This window comes from Oncorhynchus masou, chromosome 15, assembly GCF_036934945.1.
Source record: "Oncorhynchus masou masou isolate Uvic2021 chromosome 15, UVic_Omas_1.1, whole genome shotgun sequence".
In the NCBI taxonomy this organism is placed as follows: Eukaryota; Metazoa; Chordata; class Actinopteri; order Salmoniformes; family Salmonidae; genus Oncorhynchus; species Oncorhynchus masou.
In genome coordinates this window covers 6,896,142-6,922,546 of record NC_088226.1, presented here as the reverse complement: position 1 = coordinate 6,922,546, position 26,405 = coordinate 6,896,142, and the positions used below count along the sequence as shown (strand labels likewise).

At 43.0% G+C, this 26,405-nt stretch overlaps 2 protein-coding genes across 3 annotated transcripts in view; both read left to right on the top strand.

Moving 5' to 3' along the window:
* The first annotated feature begins 2,172 nt into the window (after window positions 1-2,172).
* LOC135555435 (importin subunit alpha-1-like) lies at window positions 2,173-5,396 on the top strand. Its single transcript, XM_064987845.1, has 11 exons — window positions 2,173-2,235; window positions 2,433-2,558; window positions 2,693-2,833; window positions 3,009-3,097; window positions 3,212-3,477; window positions 3,572-3,666; window positions 3,887-4,153; window positions 4,298-4,531; window positions 4,637-4,819; window positions 4,937-5,086; window positions 5,182-5,396. Exons 2-11 carry the CDS (start codon window positions 2,493-2,495, stop codon window positions 5,269-5,271), a joined length of 1,581 nt encoding a protein of 526 aa, XP_064843917.1. The 5' UTR covers window positions 2,173-2,235; window positions 2,433-2,492; the 3' UTR covers window positions 5,272-5,396.
* Window positions 5,397-5,696: 300 nt separating this feature from the next.
* LOC135555433 (E3 ubiquitin-protein ligase SMURF2-like) overlaps window positions 5,697-26,405 on the top strand; it is a 63,374-nt gene continuing 42,665 nt past the window's right edge. For both annotated transcript variants that reach the window (XR_010457871.1, XM_064987844.1), the window contains exon 1: window positions 5,697-6,085. Coding sequence is in view for 1 of the 2 variants with exons in the window: in XM_064987844.1 (XP_064843916.1) it covers window positions 6,034-6,085 (52 nt within the window). In the remaining variant the exon portion in view is untranslated. The remainder of the gene's footprint in view (window positions 6,086-26,405) is intronic.

Here is a 26,405-nt window from a genome sequence, read left to right as displayed (position 1 = left end):
AGTCAATAACACAGTAAAAAAAGAGTCTATATACATTGTGTGCAAAAGGCATGAGGAGGTAGGCGAATAATTAAACATTTTCAGATTAACATTGGAGTGATAAATTATCAGATGGTCATGTGCAGGTAGAGATACTGGTGTGCAAAAGAGCATAAAAGTAAATAAATAAAAACAGTATGGGGATGAGGTAAATTGGGTGGGCTATTTACCGATGGACTATTTACAGCTGCAGCGATCGGTTAGCTGCTCAGATAGCAGATGTTTGAAGCTGGTGAGGGAGATAAAAGTCTCCATGTTCAGTGATTTTTGCAATTCGTTCCAGTCACAGGCAGCAGAGAACTGGAAGGAAAGGTGGCCAAATGAGGTGTTGGCTTTAGGGATGATCAATGAGATACACCTGCTGGAGCGCATGCCATCGTGACCAGTGAACTGAGATAAGGCGGAGCTTTACCTAGCATGGACTTGTAGGTGACCTGGAGCCAGTGGGTCTGGCGACGAATATGTAGCGAGGGCCAGCCGACTAGAGCCTACAGGTCGCAGCGGTGGGTGGTATAAGGTGCTTTAGTAACAAAAACGGATGGCACTGTGATAAACTGCATCCAGTTTGCTGAGTAGAGTATTGGAAGCTATTTTGTAGATGACATCGCCGAAGTCGAGGATCGGTAGGATAGTCAGTTTTACAAGGGTAAGTTTGGCGGCGTGAGTGAAGGAGGCTTTGTTGCGGAATAGAAAGCCAAATCTAGATTTGATTTTAGATTGGAGATGTTTGACATGAGTCTGGAAGGAGAGTTTACAGTCTAGCCAGACACCTAGGTACTTATAGATGTTCACATATTCTAGGTTGGAAGCATCCAGAGTGGTGATGCTAGTCAGGCAGTGAACGGTTGAAAAGCATGCATTTGGTTTTACTAGCGTTTAAGAGCAGTTGGAGGAGTGCTGCAGATATGGTTGTCCTTCTGGAAGGTTCTCCCATCTCCGAAAAACAATTCTGGAGCTCTGTCAGAGTGATCATCGGGTTCTTGGTCACCTCTGTGACCAAGGCCCTTCTCCCCCAATTGCTCCGTTTGGCCGGGCAACCAGCTCTAGGAAGAGTCTTGGTGGTTCCAAACTTCTTCCATTTAAGAATGATGGAGGCCACTGTTCTTGTGGACCGTCAATGCTGCAGAGATTTTTTGGTGCCCTTCCCCAGGTCTGTGCCTCGACACAATCCTGTCTCAGAGCTCTACAGACAATTCATTTGACCTCATGGCTTGGTTTGGGTCTGAATACTTATGTAAATAAGGTATTTCTGTTTTTTATTTGTAATAAATATGCAAACATTTCTAAAAACCTGTTTTGCTTTGTCATTATGTGGTATTGTGAGTAGATTGATGAGAAATAAAAAATATATTTAATCAATTTTAGATGTTTAAATGTTTTATTTAACCTTTATATAACGAGGCAAGTCAGTTAAGAACAAATTCTTATTTATAATGACAGCCTACCCCGGCCAAATCTTAACCTGGACGACGCTGGGCCAATGCCCTATGGGACTCCCAATCACGGCCGGTTGTGATACAGCCTGGAATCGAACCAGGGTCTTGGGTAAGACCTTATGATATCATCAACTAGCTGCATCTATATAATTTGAATTTCCATTAATAGGACTCATATGACCAGATGGGAGTCCAGTGACCCTTTATCCCCAGTTCCAGGCATTCATGTCTGGATTGTATGCATATACGGAAGCACATGTAAATACTATATTCAGAGGTTGATGTTGATTATTGGTCATGATACAAAATAGTCCGTGTAATGTCTATCCATATATTTTAACAGATTTTAGTTGTCTGGGTTCTCTGATTTTAAGCGTATCTTCTGGGCGGTTTAAAACCACTCCTTGAATTGCATCAGATTTAGATATTGTTTTCCACACACAGACCTAAGCACAAAACACATTTTGAACGGTTATATTTAATAATACAAAAGCAACTGTTCCAACATGAACTTGTTTGGAAAAATTGTTTCTGATATGATACTGATAAGATACAAATTGTATTATGAGGGCATGAGAGTACTGAAATCTCGCGATAGGTCTTTACTGACAACACTTCCAGAGCGCCCTGTGATTTTTCAAAACAGTCCAATAGGGTGATGCTTTTAATCGAACTAACCAATCAGGGAGCTTTATGACAGGAATTTAAAGGTCTGTACAAATGTTCTATGCATTAGCTAGAATTTCTGTAGAAGTACCGGGTAAGTGCTTGTCAAGGGCTCATATTTTGTAGTGGTTGGTAAATATTCGATGTACTGCTTTAATTTGTTGATGGGGTTTGCTCGCCACTCTTCCTGGTCACTTGTAACCAATGTAACTTTCTAGAAAAGCCAAACGCGTGTAATTGGATCCTAGCTAGTAATTCGTATTATGAAGTTAATTGTTGCATTTCGTTTAGGTGCTCAAAAAACGAGTTCTTTATAAAACGACTTCAAACATTTTGTCAATTTGCCCAAAAATGTCTGCTGGCAACGAGAACGGTGTTCGTATGGACAAGTTCAAGAATAAGGGAAAAGATTCGAATGTAAGTGACATGTATGCACGGCTTTTTTTTTTTTTTTTTTTTTTTTCAATGTTTCATTTCAAATGTGTTCATGGCTTGCGAGCTAAATGAATCTGGCTAGGCATAGTCAATGGTGGTTGTTGATCACTTTGCAGGAGCTTAGACGCAGGAGAGTAGAAGTCAATGTCGAACTTCGCAAGGCAAAGAAGGACGATCAGATCTTCAAAAGAAGAAATGTGAACACTTTGGTCGACGAGGCAACTTCCCCACTTCAAGAGAAAAGCCAAAACTGTCAGGTGAGTTTGTTAGGCCCTACAATGCACAATAATTCCAGTGGCGCACAATTGGGCCAGCGTCATCTGGGTAAGAGGAGGGTTTGGCCGGGGTAGGCCGTATAATAAGAATTTGTTCTTAACTGACTTGCCTAGGAAAATAATTCCAATGGAAACAACCTGTTGTCTTAATTTACAGGTCACTCGACAGTGGTCTGTGGAGGAGATTCTTGCTGGTGTGAACAGTAACAACCTTGATGTCCAGCTCAATGCCACTCAAGCTGCAAGGTAAAGTGATTGATGTAAAACTCTCTGGGAAATGCTGTATTTGTGGCATTGTTTTTATTTTAAGTGTTGGCTACCATAATCATGATGTTGCTTTTTCAATTGTTATCATTATAGGAAGTTGCTATCCCGTGAGAGACATCCTCCCATTGACCACATCATCACTGCTGGGCTGATTCCTAAATTAGTTGCATTCTTGGGTTTGGAGTCACCCCCTATCCAGTTTGAGGCTGCCTGGGCTCTAACCAACATTGCATCTGGAACATCTGACCAGACCAGTGCTGTTGTGGAGGGCGGAGCCATTCCAGCCTTCATCAGGCTTGTCATATCCCCCCACCCCCACATCAGCGAGCAGGCTGTGTGGGCTTTGGGTAACATTGCAGGTAACGCATTCCTCTTGTTACAGTATCTCATCAGTGTATAGAACCCTAATTTGCCATAGTATCTCCCACCCCTAACCTTGCTTTATTCTGTCAGGTGATGGGTCGGTCTACAGAGACCAGGTCATCAAGCATGGAGCTGTGGCACCCCTGCTTAGTCTGCTCGCTGTCCCTGAGCTCTCTTTGTTCTCTGTAAGTATTCTTAGTGCCTAGTACTCTTAATGTGGTGACCCTTGGTAACCATTCATTAGTAATGGACAATCACTTGACTTGTTCATGACATGATACAAAGTATTAGTCTTGTTTTTTGATAACTCCTTGACCCCACATTACTTTCCTAACTGGCCACTAGGAGGTGATGTAACTCAATGAATGAACACCTCTAAAATATTTTTGTTTTATTTCTCTGCAGTCTGGCTACCTGAGGAACATCACCTGGACGGTGTCAAACCTGTGCCGCAACAAGCACCCCTCTCCCCCTCTGGCAGCCGTGCAGCAGATCATTCCCACTCTGGTGCGTCTGCTGCACCATGATGATAAGGAGGTGCTGGCAGACACCTGCTGGGCATTGTCCTATCTGACCGATGGGCCCAACGATCGCATCGAGATGGTGGTAGTTCAGACTGGCCTGATCTCCCGCCTGGTGCAGCTGCTTGGCTCTGGGGAGATCTCTGTTGTGGTATGTGTCCAGTCTAGTTATCCTCTAGAGGTGGTGGACTGTCGTGTAAAATTAAGTTGTCACCATATTTATCTCTACTTTTATGGTACTATGTCTTTTTTTCTCTAACCCAAGTGCCCGTTGTCTTTGACCTGTCTCCTTCAGATTCCTTCTCTGCGTGTAATTGGAAACATGGTGACTGGCACGGATGAGCAGACTCAGGCCGTGCTGAACGCTGGGGCCCTCTCCATGTTCCCTGGCCTACTGCGCCATCACAAGAGTAACATCCAGAAGGAGGCCTCCTGGACCCTGTCCAACATCACTGCAGGGAGAGACTCTCAGATCCAGGATATCATCAATGCTGGCCTGGTCCCTCTCATGGTAGATGTCCTACGTAAGGTATGTAGGTTTGTTTTCTGTAGTAATCTCTTATGATTGGATTTATATTCTTTTCATAACTAGGAATGGTGGGATATTTAAAAAAATATATATATTTCCATACAGGGGGACTACAAGACTCAGAAAGAAGCCGTTTGGGCAATAACTAACTTTACCAGTGGGGGCACAGTTGAACAGGTTGTGTATCTTGTTCAAGCTAACGTGCTTGAGCCTCTGTTGAATCTACTCTCAACAAAGGACAGCAAAACCATCCTTGTCATCTTGGATGCCATTACCAATATTTTCCTGGTAAGGGGACCTTCTCTTTAAGAATTAGTTAATCTTATTACAGTATTGACAAAGGCATTTGTACCCTATAACTGCAGGTTTCAGGTGACTTATTTGTAACTTGTTTTTGTCCATCAGGCTGGAGATAAGATTGGTGAAGCAGACAAGCTGTGCATGATGATCGAGGAATGCGGTGGGCTAGACAAGATTGAAGCTCTGCAGTCCCATGAGAATGAGCTTGTCTACAAGGCCTCTCTCAGCCTGATTGAGAAATATTTCTCTGGCGAGGTGAGCATTGTTGTGTAATGGTGACTAATTGAACCTGTCCTATTAGATGCTATGTGTTTCCTTTGCCTCAATTTCTTGCACCTTCTGTTTTCTAGGAAGAGGAAGACCAATGTGTTGCTCCAGAATTGACAACTGATGGCTATGCATTCCAGATCAGTGAGAACCAAAGCACTTTCAACTTCTAAATACCACTTTTCCTTTCATCTCTACTGTATATGGCTACTGTTTGTCCTCTGTAATAATGGACTTCTATTCTGTCTGAAATGTACATATGTTTTATAAATGTCTGTAAATAAATTTCTTAAAAGAATTTCCAACTGCTGTAATTTGTTTGGGTGGAATGGCAATACATTCACTTCCAATTGAATATTAATCTTTATATCTTCCACCCTCTTTCTGTATACTATATGCAAAGAAACACTGTTTTTGCAACGGTATCTGGGCTCTTATTTTTTTTAACTTAATACACTAGCGATCCGAAATGTCACTTGTCTGACAAAGTTGTATTTTCTCGGTCATTAGCATTGTAGCATCAGATCATTTCAGTTGTAAGCCAAGCCGTACAGGCAGATGTTTCCATCTCCATGTCGTCATTTACTTACTAGCCTCCCTGAAGTGGGCTCTGCACTGAAGGGCGTACGAGCTCAACAGTTCAACTCTCGTCTGGTTTGGAGGAGGACTGAATTCCAATCGTTCCGAAGCTGAAGAGTGAACTCGGGTCGCTTGCTTACTCTTAAAGTAATTAGTCGGCCAGAACCCCGATTTGCAAGAGTATTTGGTCAATCAAATGCACTCTGCGGCATCCTAGCCAGTAATTGGTTGTGTGTGCGCGACAGTGTGATCATGATGGCAGCAGTGCTGTCTACATCCGGGCAACAATGCCTTCACTCCGTTATTGTTACTTCGGTCTGAAACTGGTTAGTTTAAAATATTAAGCTGGAAGCAAGATGTCTAACCAAGGAGTTCGGCGAAATGGTCCGGTTAAACTGCGTTTAACAGGTAAGAGACACAATGTTGAATGTTGTCCCTACGCAAATGTGGCTACTGTAGCTAGTTTGTGTCGCTAGCCCAGCTAACGACGTTTGTTTGCAGGACAAACGTGTGCTTGATGTGGTCTAAAAGTTTAGGCGCACTTCACTATTTCGAGTACGGTACGTTATGTATGTAGCAAATTAAACAAACTAAGCTAAACGACATAGTAGCTAGCTATATTATTGTGCGTTTCAAAGTTTAACGCGTGCCAAATTAGACAGCTAGTTTAACGTTAGATTGGTGTCTAACCAGCTAACATTAGCACAGGCAAAACAAAAGTAATCCGCCTGAGCTACTAACAGTAATCCAACTAAATAATAACATTAGTTAAATCAAGCTTGTTCAACAATTTGGTGTGCGCAAGATTCAAATTACATCCCCAATTTTGTGTAAGAACAGTATAGAGATTACCCGGTTTCATTTTAAAACTATGCATATACTAGAATGTTAATGTGGTTAACTAACATTCTCATTAATTACCATAAGTGTGACTACTTTGTCGTGATATTAATCTAGCTAATAAAACAATGCCATAGCTACTACACAATGTAAAAATTGAAGCATTATATAGATAGCGTCTCAATGAGCTAGATGGCGAGACTGGCTGCGTTTACACGGGCAGACCAGTTCTGATCTTGTGCACAATTGTTGGTGAGGGGTAAAAATATTGGAATTGGGCTGTCAGTGTAAACGCAGCATATCTCCCAGACAGTCCACATCGTACTGCAAAGTGGGGATCAATTCCCCCCCCCCCCAGAATACTGTGGCTATGATGCAAACAGGACTTCGATGTACACTCTGGGTTCGCTCTTATTTGATTTGTACCATTTCAACACACAGTGAAACGTTTACATGAGATTACATTGTTTTGACTGGGAGAGGGGGGTGACAGCAGTGGTGTTTGATGTACTTCCAGAATCAGGGCTGAGTCAAATTCCAGGCCTTTCCATTCACTAGGAAGAGCCAAATTAAATATTTAAGGTAGTGCTGTTTCTAATAAATTAGTGTGGACCAGGGGTCTCTGGACTGAAGTGAGAGATCTGCCTGATGTTGAAAAGAGCTGCTTAAATCACCTGCGCTACAGAGGATGCATTTACACAGGAAGCCCAATTTGTATCTTTTGCCCAATTTGTGGCAAAATCTGATTGCTCAAACGACCAATTAGTGGAGAAGATCAGAGTTGGGCTGATTTGTAAATGCAGCTTTAAGCATTGAAAGTAAATCATATTGAGAGTTCTGTCAATTTGTCCAAATGTGAACTTCTCTGCACAACTTCTACTGGTGGGGTAACCAGGTTTTAACTAGATGGCCTCATTGAAATGTTTCCAACGTAATAGCCTGAACTTAAGACAGATTTTGGTGTTTGTCCGAACTACATGGTGGTCAAGTGAAACACCGATTTCTGTCTCTTTACTTGGACTTTGTAAATTGCCCACTGAATTACTCTGTCATTCCACTTTGACTGCATTGGTGTCCTGGAAAAATAGTAAGAATGTACTCTCGTTTTTGACAGTGAATTCACAATCACATGGACCCCCTTTTCCTGACTTTACACGTATTTGCTCACTTAACTACTCTGTTTCATATTTGCCTTTCTGCCTGTCTTCCACATGTCAGTTGAACTAAAGTGTTTATCCTGTACTGCCATCTTCTCCCCAGGCAAGCTTGCTTTTAGAATTAGGCTATGTAAAATTGCAGTGTTATCCATATGAGCCTCTACAGCCGGACTCACTCTGGGCAGGGAAGGACCTTGTTTAGGGAGTCAACGCCATGGTGGTATGTCCTCTTTACTGGACTACCCATTAGTGATTGGGGGGTTGATAGAGGTTGACCGATTATGATTTTTCAATGCCGATTTATTGGAGGACCAAAAAAAACATTGATTTTTATTTATATATTTTTGTAATGACAATTACAACAATACTGAATGAACAACTTAATACATAAAATACATTTAGTCTCAAATAAATAATGAAACATGTTCAATTTTGGTTTAAATAATGCAAAAACAAAGTGTTGGAGAAAGTAAAAGTGCAATAAGTAAGAAAGCTAACGTTTAAGTTCCTTGCTCAGAACATGAGAACATATGACAGCTGGTGGTTCCTTTTAACATGAGTCTTCAATATTCCCAGGTAAGAAGTCTTAGGTTGTAGTTATTATAGGACGATTTCTCTACCATTTGTATTTCATATACCTTTTGGGGAGGAAAACATTTTAAATCCAATTTTGTGGTATCCAATTGGTAGTAGTTAGTCTTGTCTCATTCCTGCAACTCCTTTACGGGCTCGGGAGAGGCAAAGGTCGAGAGCCATGCGTCCCCCGAAACACAACCCAACCAAGCCGCACTGCTTCTTGACACAATGCCCATCCAACCCGGAAGCCAGCCGCTCCAATGTCTCAGGGGAAACACCGTACACCTGGTGACCATGTCAGCGTTCACTGCGCCCGGCCCGTCACAGGAGGTGCTAGTGCGCGATGAGACAAGGATATCTCTGCCGGTCAAACCCTCCCAAACCCGGACGATACTGGGCTAATTGTGCACCGCCTCATGGGCCTCCCGGTCGCAGGCCGGCTGTGACAGAGCCTGGATTCAAATGCAGAATCTCTAGTGGCACAGCTAGCACTGCAATAGTAATGCCAGCCTAATCTCGGGAGTTGATAGGCTTGAAGTCATTAACAGCACAATGCTTGAAGCACAGTGAAGAGCTGCTGGCAAACGCAGGAAAGCTCTGTTTGAGTGAATGCTTACGAGCCTGCTGCTGCCTACCACTGCTCAGTCAGACTGCTCTATCAAATCATAGTCTTACAATAAACACACATACACCCCTTAGTTTCCAGCTTTGACCATATTAATGACCTATCATTTCGAAAACAAAAAGTTTATTCTTTCAGTGAAATACAGAACAGTTCCATATTTTATCGAATGGGCGGCAACCCTAAGTCTAAATATTGCTGTTACATTGCCCGACCTTCAGTGTTATGTCATAATGATGTAGAATTCTGGCAAATTAATTAGTCTTTGTTAGGAAGAAATGGTCTTCACACAGTACGCAACGAGCCAGGCAGCCCAAACTGCTGCATATACCCTGACTCGACTTGCACAGATGCAAGAGAAGTGACACAATTTCCCTAGTTAAAAGAAATTCCTGTTAGCAGGCAATATTAACTAAATATGCAGGTTAAAAAACGTACTTGTGTATTGATTTTTTTTTTTTTAAGGCATTGCTTTTTATGGTTAGGTAGGCTGGTGCAACGACAGCATTTTTTTTTGGTGTGTTTTCTTTTGCGAATGCGCTTGTTAAATCATCACCCGTTTGGCGAAGTAGGCTGTGATTTGATAAATTAACAGGCACCGTATTGATGATATACAACGCAGGACAGCAAGATAACTTCACATGGTTGATGCTGTTAGTAGGTTAACTAGTGATTATGTTAAGATTATTTTTTTTAAAGATAAGTTTAATGCTAGCTAGCAACTTACCGTGACTCCTTGCTGAACTTGCATAACAGGTGGTCAGCCTGCCTCGCAGTCTCCTTGTGGAGTGCAATGTAATCGGTGTTAAAAAATGCAGATTACCAATTGTTATAACTTGAAATCAGCCCCGATTAATCAGTCGACCTCTAATCAATAGTTACATATTGGGATTTTATTTTTGACTATATCGTTTGGACAATATCGCAATATTTTTGCGCTAGTTGGCTGTACCATCACCAACACACCAATATTTTTCCTTCATAGCTTATTCTCCACCTTTCTCCATCTGTCAAATATTGTGTAAACTAAATAATCACTATTTGGGCATGATAAGATGAAAATATTGTGAAAATCTAATGTGTTTACTTACTGATCGGTGAGTTTGTATAAGTAATGAAGGTCTGCACATGAGTCGTGAATTGATAATAGCAGCTTAATAGATGTAGTTGACTTTGACACATTGCTGTTGATGAGTTTGTTGTTGGGTAAACCCTGAATGATGAGTTGTTACATGTGAGCAGTCTTGTCGCTGTTTGCGTTCCTCTGAGCTTCTCCTTGCTGACATACCCCCATCCATTTGAACCAGATGTTGCAGACGGTTGCCAGCTTTTAAACTGGAAAAATATGGCAACCAATACGCTAAAACTAACACTTGTGGTGAGAATTGCCCCTTGAATACACAAGACAGGTTTCCATTATGCTCTACAGCTGATCATTCTTAAATTATGTCACACAAACATGGTTAATGGCACAATACATGATCCGGTAAGTAATAAATTACAGCGTTAAAATATGGCTCAATGCGGAGCACATTATCTGATCAGCTCTAAATTGTATTACTCAAACATGGTTCATGACCAAATGGTATCCATTCCAAACGGCCATAAATTTGTCAGGACACAGCACATGCTAACTTATCTGTTTCCCATAAAGTAATTTGAACAAAAACTGTGGAAGGGAGAAGTGATCCCTCCATTTTAACACTGAGGCCTCTGATCCCCAGCTGTTTTGTAGCTGAGAGCTGAATTCGCCTCACCCACCAACAGATTTGAACAGCACAGACATTGATTAAGAGAGAGGTTATACAATATTTAAGGGCCATCTGTTCTTAGTTTCATTGGCTCACCCTTTGTTAGTTGATTCAACTCTTTGTTTAACATGCATATTACTCTTCTGGGTTTTGCCATGTACAGGAAAGAGGGAAGAATTGACTCTATGGGGTTGTCTAGCATTCTCCACAAAAGCCCCCCCCCCCCCTTTCTTTCTGTGAGTCACTCAGTCCTGTTCTTTCCGAATAAACTGCTCCCCTCCCAGTCCTAAGCGCGTGTCACCCCCACCCTCAGTGAGAGAGAGCTGTCGTGTGGTGCTGGGTTTCTCTCTGACTCAGTCAGTGGTTTTGGATCTTTCTTTTGACTGGGAACCAGATACTATTGAGGACAGCATTGAACAAAGCTGCAGCTTTGTCAGGTTTACCTATTGAAATGTCTACATTTTATTTAGTCGATTTATAGTTGCTAGCTACCTCGCTGGGATGTTATAAAATGGGCTGTTGAATGAACACAGATGCACTTGTCTCATTTAAATCAAAGCAGTCCCCAAAAAATTCCTGTCACAATAGGTTACGAGACTAAACATTCTCTCGCTGTACAAATCTGATTGAAGGATCCATTCTCTGTAGTCCTTGGTCTACTGATTGGGTTAACATGTTAGGTAGTGGGGGGAAACTTGCAGCTGGGCACAGATGGTGCTACAGAGGCACAGGACTTAATGATCCAGAGTTCTTAATGTGTGCCGAGTCTGTCTGGTGCGTTCATGTGGCTCAGCTGTTTTACAGAGTGCCTGTATGGAAGTGATTTTGGTCATCTGGGTGTTCAGATGGAATACATCGTAAATACACAATGATTAGGTACATGTGGGGAACTGTTGACTTTGTTGCTCCATTACAGAACTGCAGAACAGTCCCACATTTTGCGTAAAGAGAAGGAAAATAAAACAATAGCAATTATTGCACGTCATTTGTAAATGTTTTTCTTCCCCCGCTGAGGGCCCTACAATAATTGCAATTTTTCCATAAATGAATTGACTGGGGTTGGCTTTCCTGTTGGTTCAGCTGCTCTTCAACGAGGACGAAGGCTTCTGCGGTCACACTCCCAAACCGCTGCCAGCAACGGAGCCGAGGCCAGATGTAGAGGCAGAGTGGGCAGCATCGGAGAGGAAGCTCTTTACAGACTAACACTTGTCCAAATGTCACCCCTGGCAGGTGGGGAGCAGACAGGAGAAACTCCCTTTGAGGTTCATAGTAATAATAAAGTGAAGAATTGCAGTCCTATTACGCAGCAGGACTGTCGGTTGGTCCTCACGTTTTGCTCAGATTGCTGGGTGGATTATGAGGGCTGTCCTCTTTAGTGCATTGAGTTTAAGCAATCAGTTGGTGGTGGATCTTAGGGGAGTGGTGCTCCCAGCTCAGCCGAGCATAGGGTGGTCCATCAGACAGAGCTTTATTATCTTCAGTGGTGGATTGTTTTCCAAAATTCAGAGTTCTTTATTGAACTTAATGCAGGCTTAGGTTGGTGTGTGTGTGTTTGTGCGCTTATCTCACTGACTCAATACATTCTATTCAACTTGGGTTAATGTATTATAGTTTCTTTGTCTCATTTAGAAACAAAATGCACAGACCACCTCACATTCCCCTTCCTATAGACAGGTGGTTTGTTGACCAACAGAACTGATGCATGCACAACTTTGGGGCAGCACAGATGGTGTTGGCGTACAAACAAAGGATTATTGGCAACATGTAAACCATATTTCGGCTTAATGTTTATTGAAAACATAAATACATTTGCCCAATAAGAAGTGGTGTCTCTCAAATGCATCATTGCAGTTGTAGATTAGCAAGCTGGCGAATTTTAGCCATGTTGGCATAGCCGTAACACAAGTCAAAACGCCTCAAAACAAGACAACTAGCTGTAACAGCCACCTATGATTCCCCACAGAGCAACAGCAATGACGAGAAGCTACCATCTGACCGTTCAAAATCAATACACAGCCTTTTGCCTCTTAGATGCGAGTGCATCATTGTTTCGACATTGTCAACCAACCTGTCTGTCTATACTTCGCTCTGTCTTGCCTCTGTAGCCTATGTTCTTTGAAACCAGAGGGCATCCAATGATAAGCAGTTGCTGAGCGTGAGTATCAGTCGACAGAACATCTGCAGCCAGCCCCTCTCTGATGGATGATTAGTGCACTCCAGGCAGTGGCTGACATTATTTACAAGCGCCATCCACCTTACTGCCTGCATGTCTGACAGAGGAAACACTCTCTGTACCTGCTCTGCCTCAGGGTTGTCCTTTTTGACCAACCCAGTTTCCTATTTACACACTGACAAATCTGCATTTCACACCACCGCTCCGAAGAAGCCCACCTGTCAGCTTCCCAAGGAAGACGCCGCCTGGGTGTTGTGCGGACAGTGAATGTTTTCGCTAACTTGAATGGTTGAAAGGGCGCCTTCAAAGGTCTGATGTGTTAACATGGCAGAGCCAGTTAATGGGTCAGAATTGGATTGGCGGTGAGGGGGCGCTCTAGGTGAGAATTAATCTGATGCTTGTCTGCAGATTCCTCATATCACTGCTGCCTGAACTCCGTTATTTTCCTCCCAATGCTCATTCGCTGCATTTTGAAGTGAGAAATGTCACTTTGGGGTATTTTTTCACTATGATTCACTTTAGATGCCCTTGTTGTTTATCAGTTAAATAGTACAGAAAGAGTATTGGATACTTAGAAATGGGGTGTGTTCAGTCTCACTCCCTTGACAAATGTAGGCTAGTCGTAATATCTAGTGTCTTAAAGGGATTATGTGAGATTCTGGAAGTACATTTTTTTTAAGTATCTGTGTGTAATATGAAGGAAGTTCGAGGTAGTTCCGCGAGCTGGTGCTAACTAGTGTTATGTTGTATAGGTGTAGTGAAATGTGTTGTTTTAGAGTCAGCCATAGTTATATGGGGCTTCTGGAGCAAATTAGGGGTAAGTGCCTTGCTCAAGGGCAAATCTCTCTCTTTATATATATATATATATAAATAATCACAGGAGGCTGCTGAGGGGAGGATGGCTCATATTAATGGCCGGAACGGAGCAAATGGAAACGTATCAAACACATTGAAACCATGTGTTTGATACGATTCAGCTCCAGCCATTACCACAAGCCTGTCCTTCCCAATTAAAGTGCCACTAACCTCCTGTGAGAAAAAAATATATATATTTATATATATATATATTTCTCTCTCAGCAAAAAGAGAAACGCCCCTATCTTTCAAAGAATTTCTTAATGGGGCGGCAGGGTAGCCTAGTGGTTAGAGCGTTGGACTAGTGACCGGAAGGTTGCAAGTTCAAATCCCTGAGCTGACAAGGTACAAATCTGTCGTTCTGCCCCTGAACAGGCAGTTAACCCACTGTTCCTAGGCCGTCATTGAAAATAAGAATTTGTTCTTAACTGACTTGCCTAGTTAAATAAAGGTTAAATAAATAAATAAAATTCACAGATCTTCATTGTAAAGGGTTTAAACACTGTTTCCCATGCTTGTTCAATGAGCCATAAACAATTAATGAACATGCACCTGTGGAATGGTCATTAAGACACAGCTTACAGTTACGAAAACTTAGGACACTAAAGAGGCCTTTCTACCGACTCTGGAAAACACCAAAAGAAAGCTGCCCAGGCATGCTGCAAGGAGGACTGCAGATGTGGCCAGGGCAATAAATTGCAATGTCCGTACTGTGAGACGCCTAAGACAGGGAGACAGGACAGATAGCTGATCGTACTTGCAGTGGCAGACCACATGTAACACACCTGCACAGGATCGGTACATCTGAACATCACACCTGCAGGACAGGTACAGGATGGCAACAACAATTGCCCGAGTTACACCAGGAATGCACAATCCCTCCATCAGTGCTCAGACTGTCCACAATATGCTGAGAGAGGCTGGACTGAGGGCTTGTAGGCCTGTTGTAAGGCAGGTCCTCACCAGACATCACCGGCAACAACGTCGCCTATGCGCACAAACCGTCGCTCGACCAGACAGGACTGGCAAAAGGTGCTCTTCACTGACGAGTTGCGGTTTTGTCTCACCAGGGGTGATGGTCGGATTTGCGTTTATTGTTGAAGGAATGAGCGTTACACCGAGGCCTGTACTCTGGAGCGGAACGATTTGGAGGTGGAGGGTCTGTCATGTCCTGGGGCGGTGTGTCACAGCATCATCGGACTGAGCTTGTTGTCATTGCAGGCAATCTCAACGCTGTGCGTTATTGGGAAGACATCCTCCTCCCTCATGTGGTACCCTTCCTGCAGGCTCATCCTGACATGACCCTCCAGCAGGACAATGCCACCAACCATACTGCTCGTTCTGTGCGTGATTTCCTGCAAGACAGGAATGTCAGTGTTCTGCCATGGTCAGCGAAGAGCCCGGATCTCAATCCCATTGAGTACGTCTGGGACCTGTTGGATCGGAGGGTGAGGGCTAGGGCCAATGCCCCCAGAAATGTCCGGGATCTTGCAGATGTCTTGGTGGAAGAGTGGGGTATCATCTTGTCGCGATACGAAACCTTCAGCCCCGCCTCTTGGCCGGCAGCGGGGTGTTAGAGGTGGTTAGCGTCCCGTTCCCTGGATTGGACAGGGCACTATAGATACTTCAGGTTATCTCGGTATAACCAGGACCGCTCGCGTAGCCCTGCCTCTCTTTCTGTATCGATACGTTGTCCGCGTAGAGAGGTCTTTTGCCTTGTCACTCTCAACGGTCTAGCTCTAGCTGGGATGTGTGAACCCCACGTTTATCCTCTAGACTCTTTGTGTCACCACTAATTGATCCTTGAGTTGTTATTAAGCACTAGTCCTACCAGTCTCTATATGATTTCCCTGTGGTTGAGTATTTCCCCTCTGTGATGTATCTAGTTTAAAGTGTGAAGACTTTTAGTCAACTTAGTCTCACTACTCTGCCCATCGGCTATGTATCGCTTGGAAAATAAAACTTAGATCGATAAGACAATTAAATTAATCACTACTGGACACACCTTCCTCCTTGTCTTTTAATGGTAACTCGTTCTGTCATAGAGCATTGATCCCCGTTTCCAGTGTCCCGGTAGCGGGGAGTGTCAGAGTTGTTATCTCCCGTGCCGTTAACTGTTTTTGAGAGAACCTTTTACTCGAGACAAAACAAGACTACCGTTTATTTTTGAAAACACTCTGTTTTTTGTCCTTTACAATCAAACACATTTCAAAATACACAATTGGTTACTCGGTCACACACAGCATTAATCAAAAACATGCAAATTACTTAATGCTCTTATAAAATGCCTGGTACAATGATAACACTTATCTCTATATTAAATACTTGTAATAGTTATTTAATTACCTTTGAGAGATGACGAGGAGACCCATGAGATCAGGAGCAGAGTTTCAATCGGTCAGAGTTCTGTTAAGAATTTAGATAGGTAGCGACTCCCCTCTACTGGCTGAGAGGTTGAATTTGAGTTGGTGCTTTGCTAAATTGAGAGATTCAAGATTGGACTGGATGGGAGAACCCGCTGGTGATTCGCTGCCCCAAATGGAATATCAAAAAGTCAGTGTCCGCAACGAGGTCGAGATGCTGAGCTCAATCGAGAAGTTACAGAGAACTCTTCTGGATATATTTGCATCAGCACCCACGTGCCTGGCGCAAAGCGACAAAACAACTGGTCAATAGTTAAACCCGTTGAACTACCGCAGTGTCAGTGGCCCGCAACGAGTTTGAGATGCTGAGCTCAATCGAGAAGTTACAGAGAACTCTTCTGGATATATTTGCATCAGCACCCACGAGCCTGGCGCAAAGCGACAAAACAACTGGTCAATAGTTAAACCCGTTGAACTACCGCAGTGTCAGTGGCCCGCAACGAGTTTGAGATGCTGAGCTCAATCGAGAAGTTACAGAGAACTCTTCTGGATATATTTGCATCAGCACCCACGAGCCTGGCGCAAAGCGACAAAACAACTGGTCAATAGTTAAACCCGTTGAACTACCGCAGTGTCAGTGGCCCGCAACGAGGTCGAGATGCTGAGATCAATCGAGAAGCTACAGAGAACTCTTCTGGATATATTTGCATCAGCACCCACGCGCCTGGCGCAAAACCACAAAACAACTGTGCAATAGTTAAACAGTATATCGGAGAGTCACTTCTCAGATCCAACAAGTTAGAATCTTTTAAGTAATTTGAGTCAGGTGTCAATTTACCCAAAGTCAAATGGTTGTCTAAATGAATTCAGAATTCAAGAAGTCAGCGCCAAAGTAATGGCAAATGTCTCTTTATATACCTTTTGATTCTCTGCACCCGATCCGCTGCCCCTCCCATTCCCTCAGAGCAGAGAGGGTGATGACATATCTTACAACAGGAAATACTTTTCTTACAGTGCATATATGGGCCTCTGTTTATGACAGAGCCTTTACTCTAGCAACAATGAGGAAATACTTTTCTTACAGTGCGCATATGGGCCTCTGTTTATGACAGAGCCTATTACTCTAGCAACAATGAGGAAATACTTTTCTTACAGTGCGCATATGGGCCTCTGTTTATGACAGTGCCCTTACTCTATCAGCAATGAGTCTATCAGCTGTTCCCATTCAGAGGTGTCACTTGAGGCAGAGGGTGATTCTTCCTGACACCAGTCAGGTTCAATAGTTGGTTGGCTTGAGTCGTCTTCTGGTGGCTTTGCCCAATCCTGTATTTCAGTAGGCGAGGTCATCTCTGTCTCTACCCTTGGTGGGCAAGACAGGGGAACAGGACCAGGAGGTAGATCCATTTGGCGTTTCACTACAATCTCACAGCAAGAACTGGCAAATCTGGTGCAGTCCATGAGGAGGAGATGCACTGCAGTACTTAGTATCTGGTGTGGCCACCAGTTGCATTGACTGCTACCCCCCCCCCCCCTTTGTTCAGGGACACATTATTCAATTTCTGTTAGTCACATGTCTGTGGAACTTGTTCAGTTTATGTCTCAGTTGTTGAATCTTAAGTTCATACAAATATTTACACATGTTAAGTTTGCTGAAAATAAACGCAGTTGACATTTTTTGCTGAGTTTATATATGTGTGTGTGTGTTGTGGGGGTTCATTTTTGGGATGGAAAGACACTTTCAGTATTAACTTTAATGACTAAAGATATAAAGTATGTAGAAAAGTTAATTGACCTATTTGTTTTCATAATTTAATCTTTGAGAGCTACCAATCACCAAAATAAAAGGTCAATAGTCAGGGAGAATTGAACATTTCAAAAGCAATGAATTTAGCAGTATATATTGAATTATGTTTGTGTAAAAGAGCACAGCATTATCCATGGAAAAATGTATACATTTGCAGGAAATGTGCTTTAATACAGCTAAATGTTCTCTCAGCTCTTTAGCAGAATATGTAGTATTTCATGAAATAATCTTGAAACATTTTTGCAGTTATCTCAACTACATGGAGATTTTGGAGGGGGGGGGGGGTTACAGGAAATTGGCTTAAAAATGTTACTTTTCTCTACACCGGCAAGATGGGGGGGCTCTATTATTTAGTTTTTTAAATTGCTGTTGGTTAGGTACATTTTTGCAACGATTGTGCTTTTTTCGCAAATGGGCTTTTGTTAAATCTTCACCTGTTTGGCGAAGTTGAAGTATGCTGTGATTCTATGTTAAATTGAACAGGCACCACATTGATTATATGCAACGCAGAACAAGCTAGTTAACCGAGTAATATCATCAACCATGTGTAGTTAACTAGTGATTATGTGAAGATTATAAGATAAGTTTAATGCTAGCTAGCAACTTACCAGCCGCAAAGTCCTTTTGATGCTGCACTCACGTAACAGGTGGTCAGCCTGCCACGCAGTTTCCTCATGGATTGCAATCTAATCAGCCATAATTAGCATCCAAAAAGGCCGATTACCGATTGTTATGAAAACTTGAAATCGTCCCTAATTAATCGACCGTGCTGATTAATCGGTCAACCTCTACACTAGATATCCAGACTTGTTTCCAGGAAAAGGTGGTGGGGTACCTAGAATGTTCCTGGGCTCTGCTGTAAACCTAGATTGATGTGATTAACCCATACCTCTCTAACCTTGAGCAGATAGGGGTCTCTAAGTCACCAGTGTTATGGGATGCTTGGTGTGAAAACTGCAAGGCACTCACAGCTGACACAAAGCATTTGTGTCTGTGCCCAGCCTGCCGTTGGTCCTCTGAGGAGATAGATCACGAGGTGTTTATATTGACACCAGACTAAAGTTGAACAAATATGCCAAGGCTTCCTGTAAATGATTTTTGCATGTGAGCAAAGCGGATGGCTGTTTTAAAATGTCTATTTCTGAAGACTGTCATGTCCGGTAGTTGGCTAGTTAGAAAGTCACCAAACATTATGCCCCTTCTCCTTTTTAAATATAATTACACTTAATTCAGCAAGTATTTTTTGCTGTTTGACTGTCTTAAGGACGGCCAGGTATCCTTCTTTTAAAATGGCTGCATACACGGTCTCGTTGAGAGGACTCAGTTAACGCTGTTATTACAGGGACTACTCTCAACATGATTGCACAGCCTTCAACTCATTCCATAGTCCTACAGTTATTGGAATTCTCCAGAATGCGGTCGGTAACCTTATCCTTGTAGAAAGACTGTGTCAGATTTCACTCTTTTTAACTCGGTGCCTTGTTTGCGAGATTGACCCAGTTATTGTGTAACTGTCTGCTTAATAAGTTGTGGCTTGCGAGGTGGAAAATCATTATGAAAGTACCTTCCCCATCCAGAACCGCTCCATTAAAACAATCGCTACAATGGCCTGATGATTCATTGTGGTTTAGCTGGATCAGAGGCCGCAGACACTCCAGCCAGTCAAGTCTAGAGTATGAGGTCAAGGTTTCAATGTGCATTATCATTCAGATGGGAGGTGTAATTACAGCCCTGGTCTGACTCATCAAGGGAGGGGCCACAGGTGACTAAAGTGTAATGCACTAGGCTACATCTTACGCCCCAAAAAGTTCAAGGAGCTTTTAAATGTGGCTGTTTTAAACGTGGCTCTAAGCGAGAGCAAGAAATAAGATCTCAAAGTTTTGGCTGTGCCTCCTTATTAACCCCGTCTCCCTGCACACTAATCAGAGCTGCCCAGACTTGGAATGATCTCATTATAGCAGCATGGCACAACTCTGCCCACATCCCTCAATTGCTAAAGCTGGGACAGACATGACACAATGGTGCTAAAGCTGGGACAGACATGACACAATGGTGCGTAGACACGTGTTACACACTTCAAAACACCCAGTAAAAGCTGTTTATGGTAGACACCTGCACATTATGCCATTCGCTCATGGTTTTTAATCATGGAGCTCAATGTCTGTCAGCGCCACATACAGTGAGCTCCAGAAGTATTGGGACAGTGACATTTTTTGTTGTTTTGGCTCTGTACTCCAACACTTTGGATTTGAAATGATACAATGACTGAGGTTAAAGTGCAGACTGTCAGCTTTAATTTGAGGATATTTTCATCCATATCGGGTGAACCATTTAGAGATTACAGCACGTTTTGTACATTTTAAGGGACAGAAAGTATTGGGACAAATTAACTTATATTAAAGTGGTAAAAAGTATGTTTTTGGTCCCATATTCATAGCACAAAATGACTACATCAAGCTTGTGACTCTACACATTTGTTGGAGAACATTTGCTCTTTGTTTTGGTTGTGTTTAAGATTACTTTGTGCCTAATATAAATGTATGGTAAATAATGTATTGTGTCATTTTGGAGTCACTTTTATTGTAAATAAGAATGTTTCTAAACACTTACATTAATATGGATGATACAATGATTACTAGGGCTGCAGCAATAATTTGCCAATACCGATGTCCAATATTTTCCTTGCCAAAAAACCCGATACCAATAACCAACATTTTTAATTTTAACGGCCTTTAAGCATTCTAGTATCGTTAACACACACACACACACACACACAGACAAAGCGGTCTAAGGCCTTGCATCTCAGTGCAAGAGGCATCACTACAGTCCCTGGTTCTGTACTAACACACAGAAATACGAGCCTTAGGTCATTAATATGGTCAAATCCGGAAACTATCATCTCGAAAACAAAACGTTTATTCTTTCAATCTAACGGGTGGCATCCACAAGTCTAAATATTCCTGTTAGATTGCACAACCTTCAATGTTATGTCATAATTACGTAAAATTCTGGCAAATTAGTTCGCAATGAGCCAGGCGGCCCAAACTGTTGCATATACCCTGACTCTGCATGCAATGAATGCAAGAGAAGTGACACAATTTCACCTGGTTAATATTGCCTGCTAACCTGGATTTCTTTTAGCTAAATATGCAGGTTTAAAAATATATACTTCTGTGTATTGATTTTAAGAAAGGCATTGATGTTTATGGTTAGGTACACGTTGGAGCAACGACAGTCCTTTTTCGCAAATGCGCACCGCATCGATTATATGCAACGCAGGACACGCTAGATAAACTAGTAATATCATCAACCATGTGTAGTTAACTAGTGATTATGATTGATTGATTGTTTTTTACAAGATAAGTTTAATGCTAGCTAGCAACTTACCTTGGCTTCTTACTGTATTCGCGTAACAGGCAGGCTCCTCGTGAGGCAGGTGGTTAGAGCATTGGACTAGTTAACCGTAAGGTTGCAAGATTGAATCCCTGAGCTGACAAGTTCCAATCTGTTGTTCTGCCCCTGAACAAGGTAGTTATTAATCCACCGTTCCTAGGCTGTCATTGAAAATAAGAATGTGTTTTTAACTGACTTGCCTAGTTAAATAAAGGTGTAAAAAAAAAAAAAATCGGCAAAGTCGCCGTCCAAAAATACCGATTTCCAATTGTTATGAAAACTTGAAATCGGCCCTAATTAATCGGTCGACCTCTAGTTAACATGACTTGGGTATGATATTTGTGCATCTAACTTTTTCACTCATCACTATTCATGATATGTTCAGGATTATCCATAGTCATGGTAGCATCCACATTAATCTTATTGTCAATACAAGTGACTCCAAAATGACACAATACATTATTTAGCATTCATTTCTATTGGCGACAAAATAATCTGAAACTCAACCAAAACAAACCGCAAATGCATCCGACAAATGTGTAGAGTCCCAAGCTTTATGTAGTCATGTGCTTTGAATATGGGACCAAATACTTATCTTTTTACTATTTTATTTACACAAGTGAATACTTTTGGTCCCCTAAAATGTGGGGACAGTGTACAAAAAGTTATGTCATTTCTCAACAGTTCACCCAATATGGATGAAAATACCCTCAAATTAAAGCTGACAGTCTGCACCTCAGTCATTGTATCATTTCAAATCCAAAGTGCTGGAGTACAGGCCAAAACAACAAAGAATGCGTAACTATCCCAATACTTTTGGAGTTCACTGTACATAATGTTGACAATCAAGGATGACTGGGTCCCCCAATAATGCAATTTAACAGATACACATGTTGTCTGACTAGCCTACATGTTGTGTGTGTGTTTGGACTACATTGTCTCTTTTACATTGAAAACATGTAATTGTGCCCAAATCATTGGCGATACATAGGGCCTGGGTTACCATCTTGTGTCTTCACCTATAGGCTTTCTAGGTTAAGGGATAAAGCACATTGATTGTATTACGTTGCTGTTCAGGTGAAAAGAAGAATCAGTCTACTCGAGGCAGTGTGATGGTTGGCATGGCCCAAATCGTGGCTTGCTCATGATGTAACCCTCCTCTCAAACAGAGTTGTGGAATCATTTTATGAAACAAACTCACAGGGAGGAAAATGAAGGGAGCAGCAGTATTTCTCTGCTCCAGGCTGTGGCGGACCTCCATGTCTGTTAAACAGGTTAGTAATATCCCTCTCTCCTCTGTAGCTCTACTCAGCCTCTCCTCCATTAGTCTACATCAGAAAGTGCAGAGGAGCCAAAGAGCTTTAGAGAGCCATGCAGCCACTCTAAACTGCCCAGTCCCAGCCAACAGTGGTGCAAGCTGGCAGAAGCTGAGTGCTCACTGTTTTGACTCCTCAAAAAGCATCAGTTCTGTGGAAGACTTTACTCGACTGCATGACTTCCTCTCAGGCACATTGTATCACACAGTGGAAAAAACACATGTAGGCCTACTTACACAGGGGTACCAAAAATACAGCAAAAAACATGGGGATGAGTTCCTTATTTTTGGTTCTCAAAATAGTTTGTGTGGACTCCTTATGCAATTACATAAGGCCTTGTGGAGGAAAGGGTGATGTAAGATGGATGACATGTTCTCACACCAAGAATGTCGTCAGCCCATCTGTTTGCATGGTCAGACAGGTTTAGCAGTGGAAGGTTGCTTTACCGACTCTGTGTGACTCTTGTCTCTCCCGAGTGGCGCAGCAGTCTAAGGCACTGCATCTCAGTGCAAGAGGTGTCACTACAGTCCCTGGTTCGAATCCAGGCTTTATTACATCCAGCCGTGATTGGGAGTCCCATAGGGTGGCACACAATTAGCCCAACGTCGTCTGGGTTTGGCCGGGGTTGGCCGTCATTGTAAATGATAATTTGTTCTTATCTGACTTGCCTAGTTAAATAAAGGTGAAATATATTTTTTAAATAGCACTTCCCTCATTGTCTTCATCAGGAGAATGGTTCAGTTTGGCAACAATTAATGCCACCTTCCCCCTGGTAGACATTCTCTACAGTCCAACCAGACATCATGTCACCTGAATGTACAGGTTCTTAGTTTGAGCTCATCAGAACATGTACAGATCCGGCGTCACTTTTCAACACTGGTGTGTTAAGTATGATACTGAGAGGTTTCTTGGAGCACATCTCTGATGATTGACGTTTGTTTTTTATCTTTTTTGTATGTGGAACATTTTGAGTCCTCTGTAATTCCAACATGAGTTGTCATTTTACAGTGACTGTGTGACAGATGTGCCTGATGTCAGCTCCACTGTCCATCCGTGTATAATAGTAGTTCTAGGGATACAATTCAGCTGTATTTATTTTGTGGCCGTAATGTACATCACAGCAGGTTTTCTCCGACCTTCCTCTCCATTCCCTAGTTGTTGCAGGGCTCTACGCTGGCCTTTTTTATAAGGAGCGTGTGAAAAATGTAGACACACGCAAAGAAATTTAGGAGCACAATGACAAATATTTGAGATATTAAAGCTTGAATCCTTAATTTATCTAGGCGTGCCTAAATAAAACAATTCTGGTTTCACAGCTAAATATTTAAGTGCATATATATGCGAGTGAAATGATCACACTGTAGAACCCTGTGTTGAGAAGACTTCTCCACTTCTAGAGTGTGGGAGATAAAGCATGTATTTAAATGCGCCTATGATTTTGAGCCTAGTGAAAATATTTTTTCTTAAAAGCCTGCTCTCTGTTTTGCTTATGATCTGAAGTGACAGGTGAGATGATGAGATCTTGGTGGTGTTTTTTTCACCACATCTAATTTTAAAGCTTTGGAAGTTCCAGCTCTGTTTACAGGCATTAGGAGATTTTCCTGGCAGCCTCTTCCCTGATCACTCAGCTCCTACCTAGACTCTTATTATCAGCATTTATTTGCCCAGCAGAAGTCTTAGATCAGATTAGCATATTTACATAAGTGGATTTCCTAAAATGTAAAAGTTGCCTTAGAGGGCCTCCCGGATGGCGCAGTGGTCTAGGGCACTGCATCGCAGCGCTGGCTGTGCCACCCAGTCTCTGCCACCCAGTTTCTGGTGGCACAGCTAGCGCTGCGATGCAGTGCCCTAGACCACTGCGCCACCAGAGACCCTGGGTTCGCGCCCAGGCTCTGTCGCAGCCAGCCACGTTCGCACAATTGGCCTAGCGTAGTCTGGGTTAGGGAGGGTTTGGCCGGTAGGGATATCCTTGTCTCATCACGCACCAGCGACTCCTGTGGCAGGCCGGGCGCAGTGCACGCTAACAAGGTCGCCAGGTGCACGGTGTTTCTTCCGACACATTGGTGCGGCTGGCTTCCGGGTTGGATGCACGCTGTGTTAAGAAGCAGTGCGGCTTGGTTGGGTTGTGTTTCGGAGGACGCATGGCTTTTGACCTTTGTCTCTCCCGAGCCCACAATTGGACACCACGAAAAGGGGGTAACATTTTAAAATTAAAATTGCCATAGATGGATATTTACATTTTTACCTTTGGCCCAACCACATTTCTACGCTTTGGCTCTGAAGAGTTGGGTTTGATGAAATTCTACTCTGCACTCCCCCACTAATCCCCTCCCTGCCCAACAAGGCTACATTCAGGTCTACAGTTAAGTGGTGTGGCAAGGTCTTTAAAAAACAACCCACTTTTGTCCGGAGCAGAGCTGAGTGCACACATAGAGAGGAGAGTCCTGCCCAGTGGCAAACCTACTGAACTGTCCCACGACGCAGGGCTTTCTGGAGCGTGTGGCATGCTCATGTTAGCACAGCCAGCCATGGCAGACAAACCATGACACACAACACATAGGCCATATAAATAACCTACCCTCATTTAATGTCTACAACTACCCTATAGAATGTCCATGAAGACTTTATTGTACGGTCTCGATTTCCATTGAACCCTTTTATGTGTGTGTGAGTCATGTTGTCCTGTCACTGTTCCTCTGTGGAGAGGCAATGGAAGCCCCAGCCCAGATAAGACTCGCATTCTCTTGAAATGAGAGCCTAGACAGGCCTGGATTTGAGAACCCACCAGCGCCTAATGGGCTGGCTGGAAGCAGAGGGATATTTGTCCTCAAGAGTGGGGAAACCAGGAGATGGATCAGGCTGCAGGAGGAAGCGGATTGGTGATTACCGATTAGGACCTGGTCCACCTCCAACACTTGTTGATCCGAACTCTCTCCCTCTCCTTCCTTCCTTCCATCTTTCTTCTCTTTTTTTAAGGTGCAGTGAAAGGAGGAGTGGTTGGGGGGAAAGGAAGCTTTTTGTTTACAGAAGAACAATGCTGCAAATGAGAGCGCTCAGTCCTGGAGTCAAAACAGGGCTAGAGACAGGCTGGCAGGCAGGCTTTCCAGGGAGATGTCAGACTGTCTGGTGGATTGGATCAGGGCACTGGACTAGTAGAACCAGGTGGATGGGAAGGGTGGTGCAGGGGTTAGCAGCAGCAGCACTATTTTTTTTGGGTCACACAATTATGATTTCACACTGAAAGGGGTTGATTTTGACATGTCCCTCTTTTGTTAAATTCCAGACCTGATTTTGACTTTGGACAGGCTGGTAATGGTGGGTTTTTATAAGGCAGTTCTCTTTTCCCACACCCCCACTTCCTCCTCCTCCACAGGCACTCCAGTGTGATGGTTAACCACAGAGCTGTACACCAGGGCAGCACTGTGAATTCCCCTTTTTCCCCACAGCATCCATTTCCCATGTTCCATCCCACTGGGTTATAATTCGAGTGGTAGAGTTTGAGTGTGTGTTTGAGAGCGAGAGAGCGGGAGATGTGTGTGATCCAGCTGAAGTGCCTCCATTTTGTTTTGGTTAGTGATTGTTTGCTCATTCAGTGTGTCATGTGACCTCTCCCTCCCCAGGTGGCCTGAGTGGCGGGGTGCTTTGAGTCCCTGGACACTGGGTCTCTTTGTGTCCAGCCCTGGGAGAGACTCACCCACTTCTCCTTCTCCAAAGGTGGAACTTTAACTTTACACTCAAGGTCTCTGCCTGCCTCTAACCTATCTGTTCATTGATTTTGACCGAGAAAGCCAGGAGGTTGTGGTGTTTTCTGACCCCCCCCCTCTTGGGGAAGCTACCGAGTTTGGCCTGTGATTTGGAAACCTATGATGTGACTAATA

Bases quoted from the DNA above. Each gene is read 5' to 3' on its own strand.
- LOC135555435 (XM_064987845.1), top strand. From the start codon at position 2,493: ATGTCTGCTGGCAACGAGAACGGTGTTCGTATGGACAAGTTCAAGAAT. The intron at 2,834-3,008 runs GTGAGTTTGTTA...CTTAATTTACAG, and splicing joins AGAAAAGCCAAAACTGTCAG to GTCACTCGACAGTGGTCTGT. The intron at 5,087-5,181 runs GTGAGCATTGTT...TCTGTTTTCTAG, and splicing joins AGAAATATTTCTCTGGCGAG to GAAGAGGAAGACCAATGTGT.